At 39.3% G+C, this 18,711-nt stretch overlaps 1 protein-coding gene across 6 annotated transcripts in view; it reads left to right on the plus strand.

Moving 5' to 3' along the window:
• Positions 1 to 18,711, plus strand: part of dnah9l (dynein, axonemal, heavy polypeptide 9 like) — a 427,363-nt gene that overhangs the window by 85,652 nt on the left and 323,000 nt on the right. For all 6 annotated transcript variants that reach the window (XR_006312134.1, XM_043693606.1, XM_043693607.1 and 3 more), the window contains exons 21-28: positions 6,690 to 6,776; positions 6,879 to 7,037; positions 8,312 to 8,395; positions 8,477 to 8,635; positions 8,747 to 8,869; positions 8,956 to 9,078; positions 12,688 to 12,912; positions 13,835 to 13,926. Coding sequence is in view for 5 of the 6 variants with exons in the window: in XM_043693606.1 (XP_043549541.1) it covers positions 6,690 to 6,776; positions 6,879 to 7,037; positions 8,312 to 8,395; positions 8,477 to 8,635; positions 8,747 to 8,869; positions 8,956 to 9,078; positions 12,688 to 12,912; positions 13,835 to 13,926 (1,052 nt within the window). In the remaining variant the exon portion in view is untranslated. The remainder of the gene's footprint in view (positions 1 to 6,689; positions 6,777 to 6,878; positions 7,038 to 8,311; positions 8,396 to 8,476; positions 8,636 to 8,746; positions 8,870 to 8,955; positions 9,079 to 12,687; positions 12,913 to 13,834; positions 13,927 to 18,711) is intronic.

Below are 18,711 nucleotides of genomic sequence, written 5' to 3' on the forward strand. Positions count from 1 at the left end.
GATCAATTTTTTGCTTAGTGTTATGAACCAAGTGGTTTTTGCATTTTTGTTCTGCTAACAACCTAGAGGTAAGCTCCACTGAACCAAGAAATTGTAAACTGTGTGAGAAGGGATGTCCAGAGATAACAATTATGTGTTTGATGGTAATGAATTCTAAATAAATCTGATAATGTAAATCCCAGTTTACAAAATGGGAGTAATGCTTCCTCCCCTTTCAATGTGAATTATGCTTAATCTGGTAGTTTATGAATCTTTCTTGGTAATTGATTGCAGACCATATAGTTTTTTTTTATAGCTTGCTTTGCTGTGAAACATGACTCCTTTTAATAGCAACACTAAAGTTAAAATGTTTGCTATTACTAACACAAATAGTCTTGTTATGAAATCATGAAATGTTAGTTTATGGATTTAACAGTTTTGACAATCTCAGTTTTCAAATTTGTTGTAAAACAAAGAACAGCAGATGCTGGAAATCTGAAACAAAAATAGAAATTGCTGGAAAAACTCAGCAGGTCTGGCAGCATCTATCAGAGAGAAAACAGAGTCGATCTTTCAGGTCCAGTGATTCTTCAACAGAACTAGTAGTAGCTACTGAAAGCTACAAGGGCAGCACAGTGACTCAGTGGTTAGCAGTGCTGCCTCACACCACCAGGGTCCTAGCGTCGATTCCAGCCTTGGGTGACTGTCTGTGTGGAGTTTGCACATTCTCCCCGTGTCTGCGTGGGTTTCCCCGGGGTGCTCCGGTTTCCTCCCACAGTCCAAAGATTTGCAAGTCAGGTGAGTTGGTCATGCTAAATTGCCCAACCTTGGGTGACTGTCTGTGTGGAGTTTGCACATTCTCCCCGTGTCTGCGTGGGTTTCCCCAGGGTGCTCCGGTTTCCTCCCACAGTCCAAAGATTTGCAAGTCAGGTGAGTTGGTCATGCTAAATTGCCCATAGTGTTAGATGCACTAGTCAGAGGGAAATGGGTCTGGGTGGGTTATTCTTCGGAGGTTCGGTGTGGAATGGTTGGGCCAAAGGGCCTGTTTCCGCACTATAGGGAATCGAATCTAATCTAATCATATATGCTGAAATGAAGAGGGTGGTAAAGGAATGAAAGGATAGATGGAGACAGCCCAGAGGGAGAAGAAAGCAGTTAAGCAAACAAAGCTATGAATAATGTAAGCTTAAAAATGTGTTGCTGGAAAAGCGTAGCAGGTCAGGCAGCATCAAAGGAGCAGGAGAATCNNNATGGTCTGGCGATGGAGGAGGCCAAGGACCTGCATGTCCTTGGCGGAGTGGGAGGGGGAGCTAAAGTGTTCAGCCACGGGGCGGTTGGGTTGGTTGGTGCGGGTGTCCCAGAGGTGATCACTGAAACATTCTGCAAGTAGGCGGCCTGTCTCCCCAATATAGAGGAGGCCACATTGGGTGCAGTGGATGCAGTAAATGATGTGTGTGGAGGTGCAGGTAAATTTCTGACAGATATGGAAGGATCCCATGGGGCCGTGGAGGGAAGTCAGGGGGGAGGTGTGGGCACAAGTTTTGCATTTCTTGCAGTTGCAGGGGAAGGTGCCAGGTTGAACTGACCCTTGCTGGAACACTGTAGCAGGCCCAAGGCAGAAAACAGTCTCCTACTGGGTGTGTTTAAGTTGCTTATTGGACATGTAACATACATCACATGGTTTGATGAATGTCTTAATGCGCACACTCTCCCTCTCTCCCTCTCTCCCTCTCTCCCTCTCTCCCACTCTCCCACTCTCCCACTCTCCCACTCTCCCACTCTCACACTCTCACACTCTCACACTCTCACACTCTCACACTCTCACACTCTCACACACACACGACCGTGACCACGACGCAGATTGATGTTATTAAGTGGCCAATTATTACCTATTTAAGGCTCTCAATCTGCCTCTGGTTCTGTGCTGGGCAGTAGAAGATGGACTGAACGGGCAGGTCAATTTTATGAATTGTTTCATTGAAAGGGCATGGTGGTGGTGGGGGGGAGGGAGGAGCGGGGGTAAGGGTTAACACTTTAGGAGGTATCTTCTCATCAGAGGCATCGCTGCCTATGATCATCCTCAACCCATTTTCTACCATTGGATCTAGACTTCAAAATTTGACCCAAACTCTATTTTGCATCCCTCCGTCACTCCATGAATCCTTCCTGTCCAAATCCCTAGAGTTGCCTATTGCCACCATCCATATACACATCTTTCAAGGGACTACTTGCAGTCCTAGAAGCATCCACTTCTCAGTTCTGTCACTGCTGGAGCTGCTAGAGCTGGCAGATTAGCTGTCAATTTTCAAGGGGGAGCATCTCACTCCCCAAGGGGCTAAAGTCTGCCTCCACCTCATGGAGCATAAATAAACTGTCTATAATTTTGGTCCGCAAATTTAGGAAAGGATATATTGGAATTGGAGGCAGTTCAAAAATGATTCCTGGGATGAAGGGGTTTACTTAACAAGAACAGCTAAACAGGTTGGGTGTTTATTCATTAAAGTTGGGAAGAGAAGTGATCCTATTGAAACATAAAAGATTTTGAGGGGACTTGACAAGTAGATGTTGAGAAGATGTTTCCATTAGTGGGGAAATCTCAAACTAAGAATATAGTTACAGAATAAGGGAGTATTCATTTAAAGCTGAGATGCAACGAAACTTCTTTTCTCAGAGAATAGTGAATGTGAGGAACTTCGTTTCCAGATAGTTATGGAGGCTTGATATTAAAGAGGAGGGAGGTATAAGTTTGGAACAACATGGAGTTGAGGGCTGTGAGGAACGAACATGAAAGGGGACATCAGCTATGACTTGTAGAATGACTTGAGAGAATGAATGACCTACTCTTGGTCCTAGTTCTTAGCCAATATTCTTTCTTTCTTTCTCTGCTGTTAGTCTGCCTCATTACTGAGACGTTATGCCTCATAGTACAGTTTATCACCATTATAAATGAATTGTAGCAAGTTCCTCTCTTAGATTAATGATAATGCTGCTGTTTTCCTTGAGTACTTCAAAGTGCTTATGAAGGAGCTCTTGTGGTGCAATACTGGTTCACTACTTCTGAGATAGAAGGCCAAAGTTCCACAGGTCACCAAATTGAATAAAAATATCTGAAATTACTTGCAGAGAGATTGTGAGTGGAAATGGGAATTAGACGATTGTGTTTTAAAGTTTTAAGAAATGGCTCTGATGGTACTGTGTTAGTATCCCTCTCCTCTGACCCCGGAGACCCAGGTTCAAGTCCTACTTGTTCCAAAGGTGTGTCATATCATCTCTAGACTAGTTGATTAGAAAAAGCAGAGTGTCTTTGAAGCAATTTCTTTGTACTCCATTGGAGCATTGACCATTTTAATGTTAAGAAAACTGGCGGTTGAATCATTTTTCAACCATTTGGACAAGCATCCAGTTAGTTGAAAGTGATTTAGCAGGAGCTTTGTCTGAATGCTGTGGAACTGCTTGTTTGAAGGTCCTCCTGAAAAAAAAAAATTTAGCTAGCAATAATAACAGCTAAGTAAAACAGAATAAAAGACTGAGACAAATTATATAGATCCTGAAAATTATCTTGAAATTAAACTAGTCGGAAAGTAACAAATTTTCATTGGATGTTTTTATGTAACTGTTGAGATTTAGGATTAAAAGTGCTGTCAGTTCAATTAGTGCGAAATAAAAGGAGCGTTATAATGGCATCTTCCAGATGAATTGACCTGGATCTCTTCAGGTCAACCTAAAGCATCCAGTGAAAGTTCCATGGAGAGTGCAGGAGGGCATGCCAGGAGCAGTACCAGGCATATCTTAAAATGAGGTGTCAACCTGGTGCAGCTACCAAACAGGACTACTTGCATGCCAAACAGCATAAGCAGCAAGTGATAAACACAGCTAAGCAATCTCACATGCAAAAAATCAGATCTAAGCTGTGCAGCCCTGCAATCTCACATGCAACAGATTTCCTTCCCTAAAGGACATCAGTGAACTAGATGGATTTTTTTCTAACAATCAACAATGGGTTCATGGTCATCGGTGGACTCTTAATTCCAGATATTTATTGAATTCAGATTTACCATCTGTCATGGGAAGAGTTTGAATCCAGAACATCAGCTGAGTTTTTGGATTATTAGTTTGGCGATAATATCACTAGGCCATTGCCTCCCCCTTATCTTGCAGGAGTTTATCAGAGTCGTGTCCTTGGCCCAACAGTCTTCAGTTACTACTTCACTGACCTTCCATGCATCATAAAGTAGAAGTTGGATGTTCAAATGTTCAGCACCATTTGCAGCTCCTCAAAAACTGAAGCAGACCATGCTGAAACACAACAAGATATAGACAATACCCAGGCTTGGGCTGTCAAGTGGCAAGTAATATTTGTACCATACAAATGCTTGGCAATGATCATCTCCAATAAAGACAGTCTAGCCACCATCCTTGACATTAAATGGTATTACCATAATTGAATCCCCCACTATCAATATTCTAGGGGTTGCCATTGATCAGAAACTCAACTGCACTTGCCACACAAACACAGTGGCTACAAAAGCAGGTCAGAGGCTAAGAATACTGCAGTGAGTATCTCACCTCCTGATTTTTCTAAGCCTTATCCACCATCAACAGGAGTGTAATGGAATACTCTCCATTTGAATGGGTAAATGCAGCTTCAATACTAGTTAAGAAGCTTGACTCCATCCAGGACAAAACAGCCTGCTTCATCCACAACCACAACCATCCACTCCCTTCACTACTGATGCACAGTAGCAGCAGTGTGTATTATCTAGCTGCAAGATGTACTGTAGAAATTTGCCAAAGATCCTTAGACAGCACATTCCAAACCCATGACCACATCAATCTAGAAGGACAAAGGAAGGAGCTACATGGGACTACCATCACCTAGTCCCCTTCCAAGCCACACACCATTGTTACTTAAATATATTGCCATTTCTTCATTGTCACTGGGTCAGAGTCCTGAAGTTCCCTCCCTAAAGGCATTATGAATCTCCCTGCAGCATAAAGACTGCAGTGGTTCAAGAAGCCCAGCTTGCCAACACCTTCTCAAGAGCAATTAGGGACGGACAATAAATGCTGTCCCATAAGCGAACAAATAAAATACATCCATAACACATTCAAAGGCATTCTCTTGGTTTTAAAAAACAGATTGCTTTGACTTTAATTGTAATTTGTCCTTGCTATGCATGAATTGGCAGTCATTTTTGACTATGTAATAATAAAAATAATTTATTTGCTCTTAAGAAATTCAGAATATTCTGTGGGTACTTAAAAGTTATTTAATGAAATCAATGTTTATCTACTTTAATATTTGGAAGTGGGAATTTATGAAAATAATAATTGATTAGAATTGTGAACAACAAGGGTGGGTAACCACTGGCCTGAGTTAGAAATTTGAGCATGTGCAATTGGATAAATACTTGGGTAGAAAGTGAGGTCTGCAGACGCTGGAGATCAAAGCTGAAACTTTATTGCTGGAACAGCACAGCAGGTCAGGCAGCATCTAGGGAACAGAAGATTCGACGTTTCGGGCACATGCCCTTCTTCAGGAAAGAAGGGCATGTGCCCGAAACGTCGAATCTTCTGTTCCCTAGATGCTGCCTGACCTGCTGTGCTGTTCCAGCAATAAAGTTTCAGCTAAATACTTGGGTAGCCTTATTAGTATAAGATAAATGTTAAATGGATTTTTAAAAAGTCACATGCAGGAAGAGACTGCTAGTCCAGGATAGAAAAATACAAATGTCAAAAAATATTTGAGACGAACAGTTTGGTGGTTGGAGGAAAAGCAGTGCCATCTTGTGTTGGGAGGATGAAAGGCATATCTGAAAATATATTTGCAGCGTATTGCTATGTAGAACTTGGTGGAGGATCTATCTAATTGATACAAATAATATAGAGAGATAAATAATTGTAGATGTAATGTCTTGTTTTGTATTGTAAACTTATTTATTGAACAAGTACATTGATTTCATAGAGAATAGAAATTTATATCTCTATCACAAATCTCAAAGCTACATTCTCTTTCTACAGGTAAAACAAAAAAAAAAGTGCTTTCTCTCAGTGGATATCAAGATAATCTGATTTACGGTTCTGTTCTGCCCGAATAATTCTGGAAGTTAAATGTTACTTCTTTACGTAAAAACAGAGAATGCTGGAGAAGCTCAGTAATTCTGGCAGAGAGAAAAACAGTTAGTGTTTTGAATCGGAAGACTTTTGAACCCGAAGGAGCCAGTTTTATATTTGATTTCCAGCATCTTCTTTTTCTTCAGTCATCTCCTTTTTACAATCTCCTTAACATGAAACTGTCATCAGATGCCCTGCCAAATTCTCGTATCAATGAGTCATTTACAATTGATGTTGACTGTTCCCTTTTTATCTTTCTCTGCAAGCAATAATGCTCACATTTTCTGTGTTGTGAGCAAGGGTCCACTGGACTCAAAACTTTAACACTGATTTCTCTCCACAGATGCTGCCAGACCTGCTGAGATTTTCCAGCCTTTTCAATTTTTGTGTCTGATTTCCAGCATCTGCAGCAGTTTTGGTTTTTATGCTTACATTTTCCCTTTGATTTAACAGTTTTGATTCACCAAATCTGTGTTTTTGAAACTGAATTATGAACATCTTACGTGATAATTGTAGTGAAAGTAACATGCGGTTTAGTTTTTAAAAGGGATTGTGATGCTTTAAAGGCAATCTTAGCAGTTCTGTTGCTGTTTCAGGAAAATCAATGCAAATTCAGAGCACAGTTTAGGAATGAAGCGATTTTTAAGTTTAACACACGTGACCCATATACACTTCTAGACAAGGTGAGAGCACATGTAGCATTTCAATTATATATACTTACATTTCTTTGTTAGTCGCAATTGTTACAGCTATCTTCCTGGTGCAATCTGGTTTTCATGTTATAGACACATTGGCATATCATCCAGCTAGAAGCAGAAATGCACAGTCTTCAAGAAACAGCTGAGCTATTTGAAGTGAATGTACCAGATTATAAACAACTGAAACAGTGCCGTTCAGATATTATTCTGTTGAAGTCTGTGTGGGACATGGTATTTTTTGTTCAGGTAAGTTTGAAGTGTTAACCGACAAAAATTAAGAAAAAGACCAAATATTTATGACTAAATAGTTTGCTAAATTATAGTATCCTTTACTTTGCTTAGCTATATTTCTGGTACCAGCTCACGGTTCTAACAATTACAGATGTCATACCATGTTCATGGTGCTGTGATAAAGCAGTTGAATATGGCAAAATACATAGCTGTATCACAGACAATAAAAGGTCTGTCACCATGTTAATGTTAATGATAACTTGTTTAGATAATTTTGATAACTGGAAAACCTTGGGTTAAATTTAGTGCAGTCTGTCAAAGTGGGGTTTGGGGAATAATGGCCTGTGAATTGAAAGGAAGCAGATAGAAAGGATTCTTGATGCGAGGAATTGATGGCCAAATTTGTGAGCCTGTAGGAAGGCAGTGTACCAGCATGCACATGGTGAGATGCTGAATTAGATAGTTTAAAAACCTATTAAAAATACTTTGCAAACTGATGAACAAGGTTAAACATGCCTCTGGTTATTGAGTGCGTGGTGAATGGAGATCACAGGCCCTCTTATCCCCAACAAGAGAAAGCTGGTACTGCTGAAATGCAATTGTGGAAGATCAACATTTGGCAATTGTGTTGTGCAGGAGGACTGAAGAGGTCTGCAAACTTGCAGTTTGAGGGACATTGATCAGATCTAAGGGCCTGGTGAAATGTCACTGGGGCATTGATGAGATGTGATCAGCCAGTGACCTGTTTTGTCAGCTTAACCTCCATACAGCACAACCTGTTTGACATTAGATCTTGGGTTGTATGAAAGTTACGAAAGCATATAAATGATTCATAAATGACAGTGATTAGTATCATGGAATATAACCACTCATCACTGTTTTATACTGAATAATATTACAACATTCTGGTACACAAGATGACTAGTGTTGTTCTACTCTGAAATTGATTACATGCTTTATTTCATGGCATTCACTGTACTGGTTATGAGTGGAGCATCTGCAAAGGAAGCTTCCGCATGTACCAGAGACAACATTGCCAACTGGAGCAGCAAAAGGGCCTGTACCCATCATATAATTGGACGCACCCTCACTTCACTGTCCTGAATTGGCCAGCTGCTGTGGAACTTATCAGCCATTCCCTTCACTCAGTTGCGAATTCTACTAACTTCTGGGGCTGCCAGTTTCCTGAAGTAAAGTCTGCCTGTTGTGTATGACGGTTGTTCTCAAATCTTTTGCCATTTGCCTTGATTCATAAAGTAATTTTAAAAAAAAAAATGTTTTTGTTCTAGACTAGCATTGATGATTGGACCAAAACGCAGTGGAAACAAATAAATGTTGAACAAATGGATATGGAACTGCGAAGGTTCGCGAAGGTACAAATGATCTGAATATAAACTGATGGTTTAGAATGTACAGGATGCTATATTTTAAAACCTCTCCACTTTTCCTGGTAGGTGATGAAAACACTTGATAAGGAGGTTCGACTTTGGGATGTCTTTGCTGGATTGGCATCTATGGTGAAAAATATGCTGACTTCACTTCGGGCTGTTACTGAGTTACAGAACCCTGCAGTCAGAATGAGGCACTGGCAGGAATTAATGAATGCAACTGGGGTAAGTCACCAGATATTTTACTGTCTGTGTAATGTTGATTTATATTTGTTTGTAAAAGGTGGCTTCGTTTTTATTTCTTCAGCAATTGGAATCTGTATTTTATTCTGACAGGTTGGCTTTGTTATGGATGCAGACACTACCCTAGGGGACTTGTTAGCTCTGCAGCTATATAGGGTAGAAGAGGAAGTGAAAAACATAGTGGACAAAGCAGTAAAGGAAATGGCAATAGAAAAGGTACAAAATCTTTTTTTTCTTTTTGATCAAAACTCTTTGACAGTAATATATATGCTAAAAGGTGGACAAAACTCGATGTTTTTCAGGTGCTGACAGAGATTAGTCAAACATGGAGTGTAATGGAATTTTCATATGAAACACACCATAGTACAGGAACTCCATTACTCAAATCTGATGAAAATCTGATTGAAACACTGGAAGATAATCAGGTGATGATTTTCAGTTGACTTGTCAAGAAAAAAAATTAGACATTGATTTGTTCCTTCAATGTTATATATAAATTTTAAATCATCGTAATCACATATTTGAGGCAGATTTTGAATGCTTCCCAGGACCTGATTAAAAGCTTCAAAGCAACTTTTATATGGGACTTTATAGGTAATGTGTCTACCAGCATTTTCTAGTTAAAATAGTCTTTCTCATATTTAAACCAAATCCTCCTTATTCTGTTGATCTTGAGTTCTTTTATGATTATATTCATCGTTGAACCTCATACAGTGAGATGAATTTTTGTACATTTTTGTAACAGTCATGTATCTTATGATGGTTTGTAAGATGAAAACATATTCCGGAATTCAATTGATTTATTGTTCAAGGCAGGTAAAGAGGTTTATTAAGAAAAAAGAAATTGGATATTAAAAAGTTGGCTGATGTGAAGAAAGTAATTATATTGTAAGCTCCAGGCAATAAACATTCAATGCTTTCAATTATTTGATGTAAAGGTGAATTTATGCTGCTGCATTTTTGTTGGTAAGTTCTTTATATGGCCACTGGCACCAACTGATATTATACATGTTGTTGTGATTATTGCAAGGTCTGAAGCATTTAAAAAAAGATGATTTTTAAAAAAAAATACATTAAAGTAGTCAGACTTTCTCTGTTTCAAAGCTTGTTTCTTCCAGTATGTTAAATTACCAGTACTTTCAATTGATAGCCTGCTGAGAACTTCTTTTCAGATGAAGTATTTTTGCGATGTGCTATTCTCTTGATATTGCATAAGAAATTTAATGAACTGTTGGGTTACGGCTTACAAATGTATGGAAGTTCTTTTGTGGGAGAACTAAACTAATGAGGATAATCCAATAGATCCTGTTTACTTGATTTTCAAAAGGCATTTGACAAGTTTCTCATTGATCATAAGGAGTAGTTGACAGTTTAGATTGACTAACAAATATAAAATGGCCTGAAGGGAAAAAGTCAGCAAGATGTTTTCTAGGAATCTAGCCTACTTCCTTGCTATCTGCAGTTTTGGTGAATCATGTGAAAAGGGGATTTTTGTTGTAATTTTGGAATTGCCATTAACTCAGATTTGTAGGCAATTAAGAATGAATAATTAATGTCAGAAATATAAAAAGGAGCTTCGGTTTCTTCAGAAAGACTTGGACCAATTATGTTGATGAAATGGCATATGAGAGATGGATTATGATATGAATAAATATTGGGTAATGAATATTTAAAATGAAGATATAGATACAATTGAACAAATTCAAGGAAAATTATCAAGATGATGTCAAGCTTTAAGAGATTAAATAGTGAAGAGATTCGAATGACAACATTTATTTATTTTAAGAAATTAGAACTTGGAGATATGGTGGAGATACTGATAGCTGTAGATGAAATGGAATTAAAGAGTCCAGAGTGAACCTTGTTAAAGACTGGTTCTGCAATCACTGATACAGCTGAACAGGTAATGACCTCCATGAGAATCGGGTGAGATTTAATCAGAGGTTTATTTTGATAGGTTCTGATGTGGATACTACTGAACAATTTACCTTTTCCAAACCACATCTAGATGGACTTTCCAAAGGTGTGCACTCTCCTTGATACTAGCCTATGAGTTTTCTTACTCAAATCAAGCCTCAAATCAAGCTGTCATGAGTCTACAAACAGGCAGCAACTACAATGGTTCGCAGGCCCAGATCCTGAAGAATGTTTTAGCCCAGGTTTGACTATGTTTTGGGGCTTTGCTGTGGGCTTATCTAGGTTCCCTCTCCTTAGGATATGCCTTGTGTGAGGATCTGCGATTGCCTACCCTCAAGTGGTGTTTCCCAAGTTCAGTCAGACAAATGAGGGTATCCACTTCTGCTGGGATACCTGTAGTTCATGTGTTGTACTTGCGGCATTTTCTAATGACAGAGCCAGTTGTAGTGCCTGTTTGAAGTCTGATTCAGCTTCTGCTAATAAGGGCTTTTGCATGATCATGTCATTAGTCTCACTCTTGTCACCACTGAAATAGCTACACAGAGGCTGATATCCTGTCACTAAGTCACCCTTTATTTACATGTGCAAGTACATGGACTCTGACCAGCTAGCTCAGAAATGGTCCCTGAAATGAGAAGACTCTCCCGATCACCTGTTTATATCTGTCAGCCAGGGTTCCCTGATTGGGGCTGTTAATCTGAGCCAGTCAGAACTCATACTCAATGCGATCCATCTGGTCAACCTCGTTCCAATCACTACAGGGATATGGACAGATTAAGTGAGTGGGCAAAATTTGGCTGATAAAATATGATGTGGGAAATGTGAGGCTATTCACTTTGGGGGAAAGAGCAGAGGAACTGAATGTTACTTAGATGGAGAAACACTGTAGAAAGCTATGAACAGAGACACTTGGGAGTACTCATTTATGAATCACAAAAAAGCTAGCATCCAAGTCCAGCAGGTATTAGAAAAGGCAAATGGAATGTTGGTCATTATTTCAAAAGGGAATGGAGTATAAAAGTAGGGAGGTTTCTGCTAAAACAATACAAGGCACGAGTCAGACCACAGCTGGAATACCATGAACAATTTTGAGCCCCTTAACTAATAAAAGATATACTGGCATTAGAGGCAGTGCTGAGAAGGTTCACTCAGCTGATACCAGCTGATGTCTTCTGAGGAAAGGTTGAGCTTGTGGTTGTGCCTATACTTGTTGGAATTTAGAAGAATGAGAGATGATCTACTGAAACATATACCATTTTTAGGAGTCTTTAAAAGGTAGAAGCAGAAAGTTTGTTTCTCTTTGTGGAAGAGTCAAGGACAAGAGTCATAATCTCAGAGTAAAGGATCACCCATTTAAGACCAAGGTGAGGAGGAATTTCTTCTCTGAGGTTTGTGGATCTGTGGAATTCTTTACAAGCAGAGGCAGGAAAGTGGAACTGAGGGTTGTTAGATCAGCCATGGTATCATTGAATGGCAGAGCAGCCTTGATGGCTTGAATGGCCTACTTCTGCTCTTACATCTTATAGATCCTCGCTAGAGAAACCATGAGAGTGAAAGCTATAGAAGAATATGCAAATAGGGTTGATGGATTGAGGAATAAGGAGACTCATCTGAGGCATAAATGCCAACATCAACCACTTGGGCTGAACCAGATATTTCTATGCTGAGAATTCTATGTTTTTCTATTGGTGAGTTTAGTCAGTTTGAATTTAATGGGAATGTGAGATTGCAAATATAATTATATAAAAGAATGGATTCTCTTCCCATCACAGTAAATGACAAAATGTCTAAATATATCAAGAGTAAGCATAACTTTCAGTTCTATTAGTATAATCAAAACTGCTTGCTCAGCTCATGAAAATATATATTTTTAAATGCAGTGACCAAGTCTGGATGGTGTCGTTCAATGACAGTTTTAGCCATAGTAAAGTACACCAATATTGTAGCGCTTTTTTTCAAAACAGCTTTTAAAGACCATTACAATTCTTTCTAACCATGAAGACATGCTGAAGGTATTAATTGAATTATTCTTAATGCACTCATGTACCTGTTTACCCTGGCGTCTTGTTAGTTAAAGCAAAAATTCTGACCATTGTGTTCCATGTTGGGTTTTACAGGTTCAACTGCAAAACATTTTGATGAGCAAGTATGTGGAATATTTCTTCGTGGGTGTCTGTAGTTGGCAAAAGAAACTAATGGTTACTGATTTGGTCATCTCTATGTGGATGGAAGTGCAGCAAACATGGGCTTACTTGCAGAGTATTTTTACTGGTTCTGAAGATATCAGGAATCAACTTTCTGAAGATGTTAAACGATTTGATGAGATTGACTTGAACTTCAAGGTACTTTGAAATCTGGCCTACTGATAAACTAACTTAGTTTTAATAGCTATCTGTATGCTAATGTTTCATAGGGTTAAGTTTTGGAAGCCAACTCATGGGGGAAAAGTTGGTGAGTGGATCTATAAATTTATGGTGCCATGCTATTGGTGGCTTGTTTCCCCTACACCCCACATCACCATTGCACCTACCGACCCTTTCACTCTTATTTCACAAATAGCAGGTAAGGTGTTGTATGGGTCACTTGCCTTTTGTCAAGTTGAACCCAAATAGTTAACCAATGCCCAATTAAAGATATCATGCCACATCTGCTCTTAAATAGTATGTAATGGAAAACGTATGCTCCCAACACGTAGCCTGGTAGCTTTCAACCTGTGGCTTGCTGGTCAGTGAAAGGTTGGATACCTCCTGTAACAACCAGCAGCCTCCTCCCACAGTTTGCCACTCCACCTCCACCCGCCATAGTACTCTCCAACTCCCTAGTTGTATTACTGAATGGCACTTCGTTGACCTACCTGCACTACCAGCAATGTGTGGTATTGCTAGTGTTCAGAGTTGCCAACCTCTAATTGGCTTGCAGTCCTATGTAATGGGACAAGCTTAAGTCATGAGAAGTAAAAGGCTTTCTTTTGACAAATTAAAGCAGGGTGAACTAACTGAAGGAGAGCTCACCTCCAAAATATTTCCAGGATGTAGAGTGCACTTTTTGCACTTGCTGTTTCTCATAAAAACGATCAAGAGCGTCATTCTGTTTTTTTTTAAAAAAATGATCATTTTTATTTTATGAAAATCAATTAAAGAAAGTGTGCATTTATAGAGATGACTTTTGAAATGCTACAGTTGAAACAAATTAATCAATTCTTAAAGAATAACAGAGTAAAAGATATTAATTTGTGTATTGAAATTACTTCTTTTTCCATTTTAGGAATTAATGGCTATGATTGTTAAAACAAATAAAGTAATTGAGACAACAAACAACCTGGGATTACTGGAAAAATTAGAAGTCCTTCAACAAAGGTAACAACGGCAAAACATTTTACTAATTCCTTTCCATCTATATTAAATAATTTTTCTGTCAGTTTATTTGATAATTGCATAATTTCTAACTGACTTTCTGCAATGGTACTCTCATTCAAAATCTTGTTTCTGTCCACATGACATGGCTTCCTGCTGTTGTTCTGTGATCGTGTACATGAATCATAAAAAGCTAACATCCAGTTTCAGTGAGTAATCGGGAAGACAAGTAGACTTTTAGCCTTTATTTCAAAGGAAATGGAGTACAAAAATAGGGAAGTCTCTCTAAAAGTATACAAGGAGTATTAGTTAAACCACACCTAAAAGTCTGTGATCAGCTTTCGTCCTCTTCTTTAATGGCATTGAAGGCAGTCCAGAGAAGGTTGATTGCATGTATGGAGGAACTGTCTTATGAGGAAAGGCTAGATAGGTTGAACTTGTACTCATTGGAGTTTGGGAGATAAAGAGGTGATTTCATTAAAATATAGGAGATGCTTAGTGGATTTGACAAGGCAGATATGGAGAGGTTGTACAAGAGTCTAGATCCAGAGGGCATATCTCAGAGTAAAGGGTCACTTGTTTAAAACAGAGGTGAGGAGAAATCTTTTTTCCTTTGAGAATCTGTGGAATTCATTGTTTCAAAGGGCTGTCAAGGCTGAGTTATTAAGTATATTAAGACTAAGATAGGCAGATTTTATTCATTAATTAAATCGAGGGTCAAGGGTAAAAGACAGGAAAGTGGAATTGCATTATCGGTTCAGTCATGATCTCAGTGAACAGTGGGGCAGACTTGGTGGGCTGAATGACCAAGTTTACCTTGGATGTTGTATGGCCTTTTATGGCCTAATTTGACAACTGGGCTCCTACAGGTAATTTAAACCGATTTCTTGGTTGAAACTTTATTGCTGGAACAGCACAGCAGGTCAGGCAGCATCCAGGGATTCCGACCGTCGGGTTGTTGTGGTTTGGCGGTGGATGAGTCGATTTCTTTCCCACTTATCATTGTTTCTCTCAGTTACAGGAAAACTTTCTGAGAGCATCTTGGGAAATAGTTAATCAGTGCCTATAGTGTTTAAGTTGTAATTATAGATAATGAATTCCAAAAGCATTTTCCATTATAAATTGGAAGATAGTAATTCATCATGGTGATGAATAGAGTGATGACAGAAAGCACGTCTCCTTCCAGGTGAAGCAGTGATTTACTTGCACTTATTTCAATTTATTATACTGTATTCCCTGTTCACGTTGTGGCTTTCTCCAAATTGAGAAAATTGGGTTACTCCTTTGCAGACCATCACTGCTGAATCCAAATACCTGACCCCAAGCATCGAGGCTGCTGATTTAATTCACACATTTCTATTCTCGGCCTGCGGCAGTGTTTCAGTAAAGCTCAACATAAGGGCAATGAATAATGCCTCATCTTCCAATTAGACACTTTTCCAGCCTTCTGGGCTCAATCTTGAGCTCAACAGTTTTAGAGTCTGAACTCCTGCATTTATTTTGATTTTTGTTTAGTCGTATGACTGTCTTAATCTTAATTTTCATATTTTGGATAGAACTTGGTCATTACTCTGCAATTCATATTCATTCTGGAAAAGTGATTTGAATGTTTAACTTCAGTCATTTTCACTCCCTTCACCATTTTTACTGTGACTTTGTGGTAATTTAATCTGTCCTTCCTGTACCCTTTCCCAGAACTTGCCATTTTTTTCATCTCTTTCCACCCTATTGACTACAGATAATACTGAGTTTTGAGAAGATTTGTAGCTCAGTTTGAAGTTCTGGATGTAGGTTTGCTGGCTGAGCTGGAAGATTCGTTTTCAGATGTCTTGTCACCATACTCTGTAACATCATCAGTGAGCCTCCGGATGAAGCACTGGTGGTATAGCCCACTTGCTATTTATGTGGTTAGTTTTCCTTGGGTTGGTGATGTCATTTGCTTTGATGACACAGTTTCCTGTTCTTTTTCTCAGGGGGTGGAAAATGGGGTCCAAGTCAATGTGTTTGTTGATATATTCTAGAAATTCTCGTGCATGTCTCTGTTTGGCTTGTTCTAGGATGGATCTATTGTCCAGTCAAAGTGGTAAGGATACTAGTGAGAGTGGGTCATGTCTTTTTGTGGCTAATTGATGTTCATGTATCCTGGTGGCTAGTTTTCTGCCTGTTTGTCCAATGTAGTATTTGTTATAGTTCTTACAAGGTATTTTGTAAATGACGTTAGTATTGCTTGTTGTCTGTATATGATCTTTCAAGTTCATTAGCTGCTGTTTTAGTACATTGATGGTTTTGTGGGCTACCATGATGCCAAGAGGTCTGAGTAGTCTTCAAAATGTCTTTGATGTGGGAAAGAGTTGCTAGGGTACTCAATGGGTACCTAATGAACACAGTCTGCTGATTTCTCAGCAACAAACCCCAACAAGCAGACAAAACCCATTCAGAAACCCTAGCCACTCTCCCCTACATCAAAGACATTTCAAAAATGACTGCCAGATCACTAACCCAAGGAAACCTAAACACATAAATAGAAAGCGGGACATACCATCTGTGCTTTATCAGGAGGCTCACTTGTATGGTGATGAAACGTCTGAAAACGAACCTTCCAACTCAGAGAGCAAATCTGCATTCAGGCTGACAGATAATCCATCACATTTCCAGCCTCCTTCTGTTCAGAAGAATAGCCATCTGGATTCAAAATAATAACTCTTTTTCTATCTTTGCAAATGCTCGTAGACATGCTGTTTTGTGGCACTTCCTGTTTTTAATGACAGAATATAACAACTTATGGAATATGAATATGGCACTTTGTGGACCAAATGTTTGAATTCTTTCTCCCAACTTATACCATCTTCTTTTTCCATAAATGGATAAATGTTTTATTTTCAATTACCCTGTTGGATATCTGGTCGGCATGGGTAGGTTGGACTGAAGGGTCTGTTTCTATGCTGTACATCTCTATGACTCTATGAGTAGAATCTTATGCTCCCTCATAAGTAGGTTTACAGGTGGGGTAAGATGTGTTTAAAATTCTGAGGCAAACATTCCTGTTGCACTCCATATGAGCAATCAATTTGGAGTCATGCAACATGGAGGCAGACTCTTCGGTCCAACTAGTACACACTGACCGTGTTTCCAAATTAAGCTAGTCCCACCTGCTTGCATTTGGTCCATATCCCTCCAAACCTTTCCTGTTAATGTGCTTATCCAAATGTCTTTTTAAGTGTTATAACTGTACCTACATCTGTCACTTCCTCTGGCAGTTCATTCCGCACACTAGCCACACTGTATGTTAAAAGGTTGTCCGTCATGTTCCTTTTAAATCTTTCTCCTCTCACCTTAAAAATATGGCCCTAGTTTTGAACTGCCCCACCTTGGGGAAAGACATATACTATTCAACTTATCTATGCCTCTCATGATTTTATAAACCTCTATAAGGTCCCTCCCTCTTACTGTATGCCTGCACATTCTTCCTTTTCAGATAACAGCCTGATTTTCATTTTGAATGCTTCAACTGAATTGCCTCCAACACAGTCTCCACCAATACATTCCAGAACTTAATCACTCTCTGCATGAAAAAGTAATTTCCTTACTTTCTTTTTGCTTCTTTTGCAATTACATTAAATCTGTGCCCATTTGTTCTTGATCTCTTCACAAGTGAAAAGGTTGCTCCCTGTCTTCTCTGTCTAAACCCCTCATGACTTTGAATGTCTCCATCAAATTTCCTCTCAGCTTTAATTTCCCAAAGTTAAAAACCACATGACACCAGGTTACAATGCAACAGGTTTATTTGAAAGTACAAGCTTTCAGAGCACTGCTGATGAAGCAGCAGTGTTCCAAAAGCTTGTACTTTCAAATGAACCTGTTGGACTATAACCTGATGTTGTGTGATTTTTAACTTTGTCCACACCAATCCAACACCAGCACCTCCACTTCATTTCACAAGAGAAAAGGTCATAGAGTCATAGTATCATAGAGATGTACAGCACGGAAACAGACCCTTCAGTGCAACTTGTTCATGCTGACCAGATATCCCAACCTCATCTAGTCCCACTTGCCTGCACCCAGCTCATATCCTTCTAAATCCTTCATATTCAAATATCCATCCAGATGCCTTTTAAATATTACAGTTGTACCAGCCTCCACCACTTCCTCTGCAGCTCATTCCATACATGTAACAACCTTTGCGTGAAAAAGTTGCCCCTTGGGTTTCTTTTATATCTTTCCCCTCTCACCCTAAACCTGTGCCCTCTAGTTCTGGACTCCCCCAACTCAGGGAAAAAAACTTTGTCTATTTATCCTATCCATGACCTTCATGATATTATAAACCTCTATAGGGTGTTCCTCAACCTCTGATGCTCCAGGGAAAACAGCCCCAGCCTATTCAACCTCTCCCATAGCTCAAATACTCCAACCCTGGCAACATCTTTGTAAATCTTTTCTGAACCCTTTCAAGTTTCACCTTACCATTAAGTGTAAAAGTCCTGCTCTGTTTTGCTTTCTCAAAATGCAGTACCTTGCATTTATCTAAATTAAACTCCATCTGCCACTCAGGTAAAAACAATGACTGCAGATGCTAGAAACCAGATTCTGGATTAGTGGTGCTGAAAGAGCACAGCAGTTCAGGCAGCTTCCAAGGAGCAGCGAAATCGACGTTTCGGGCAAAAGCCCTTCAGGAATAAAGGCAGTAAGCCTGAAGCGTGGAGAGATAAGCTAGAGGAGGGTGGAGGTGGGGAGAAAGTAGCATAGAGTACTATGGGTGAGTGGGGGAGGGGATGAAGGTGATAGGTCAGG

This window comes from Chiloscyllium plagiosum, chromosome 7, assembly GCF_004010195.1.
Source record: "Chiloscyllium plagiosum isolate BGI_BamShark_2017 chromosome 7, ASM401019v2, whole genome shotgun sequence".
In the NCBI taxonomy this organism is placed as follows: Eukaryota; Metazoa; Chordata; class Chondrichthyes; order Orectolobiformes; family Hemiscylliidae; genus Chiloscyllium; species Chiloscyllium plagiosum.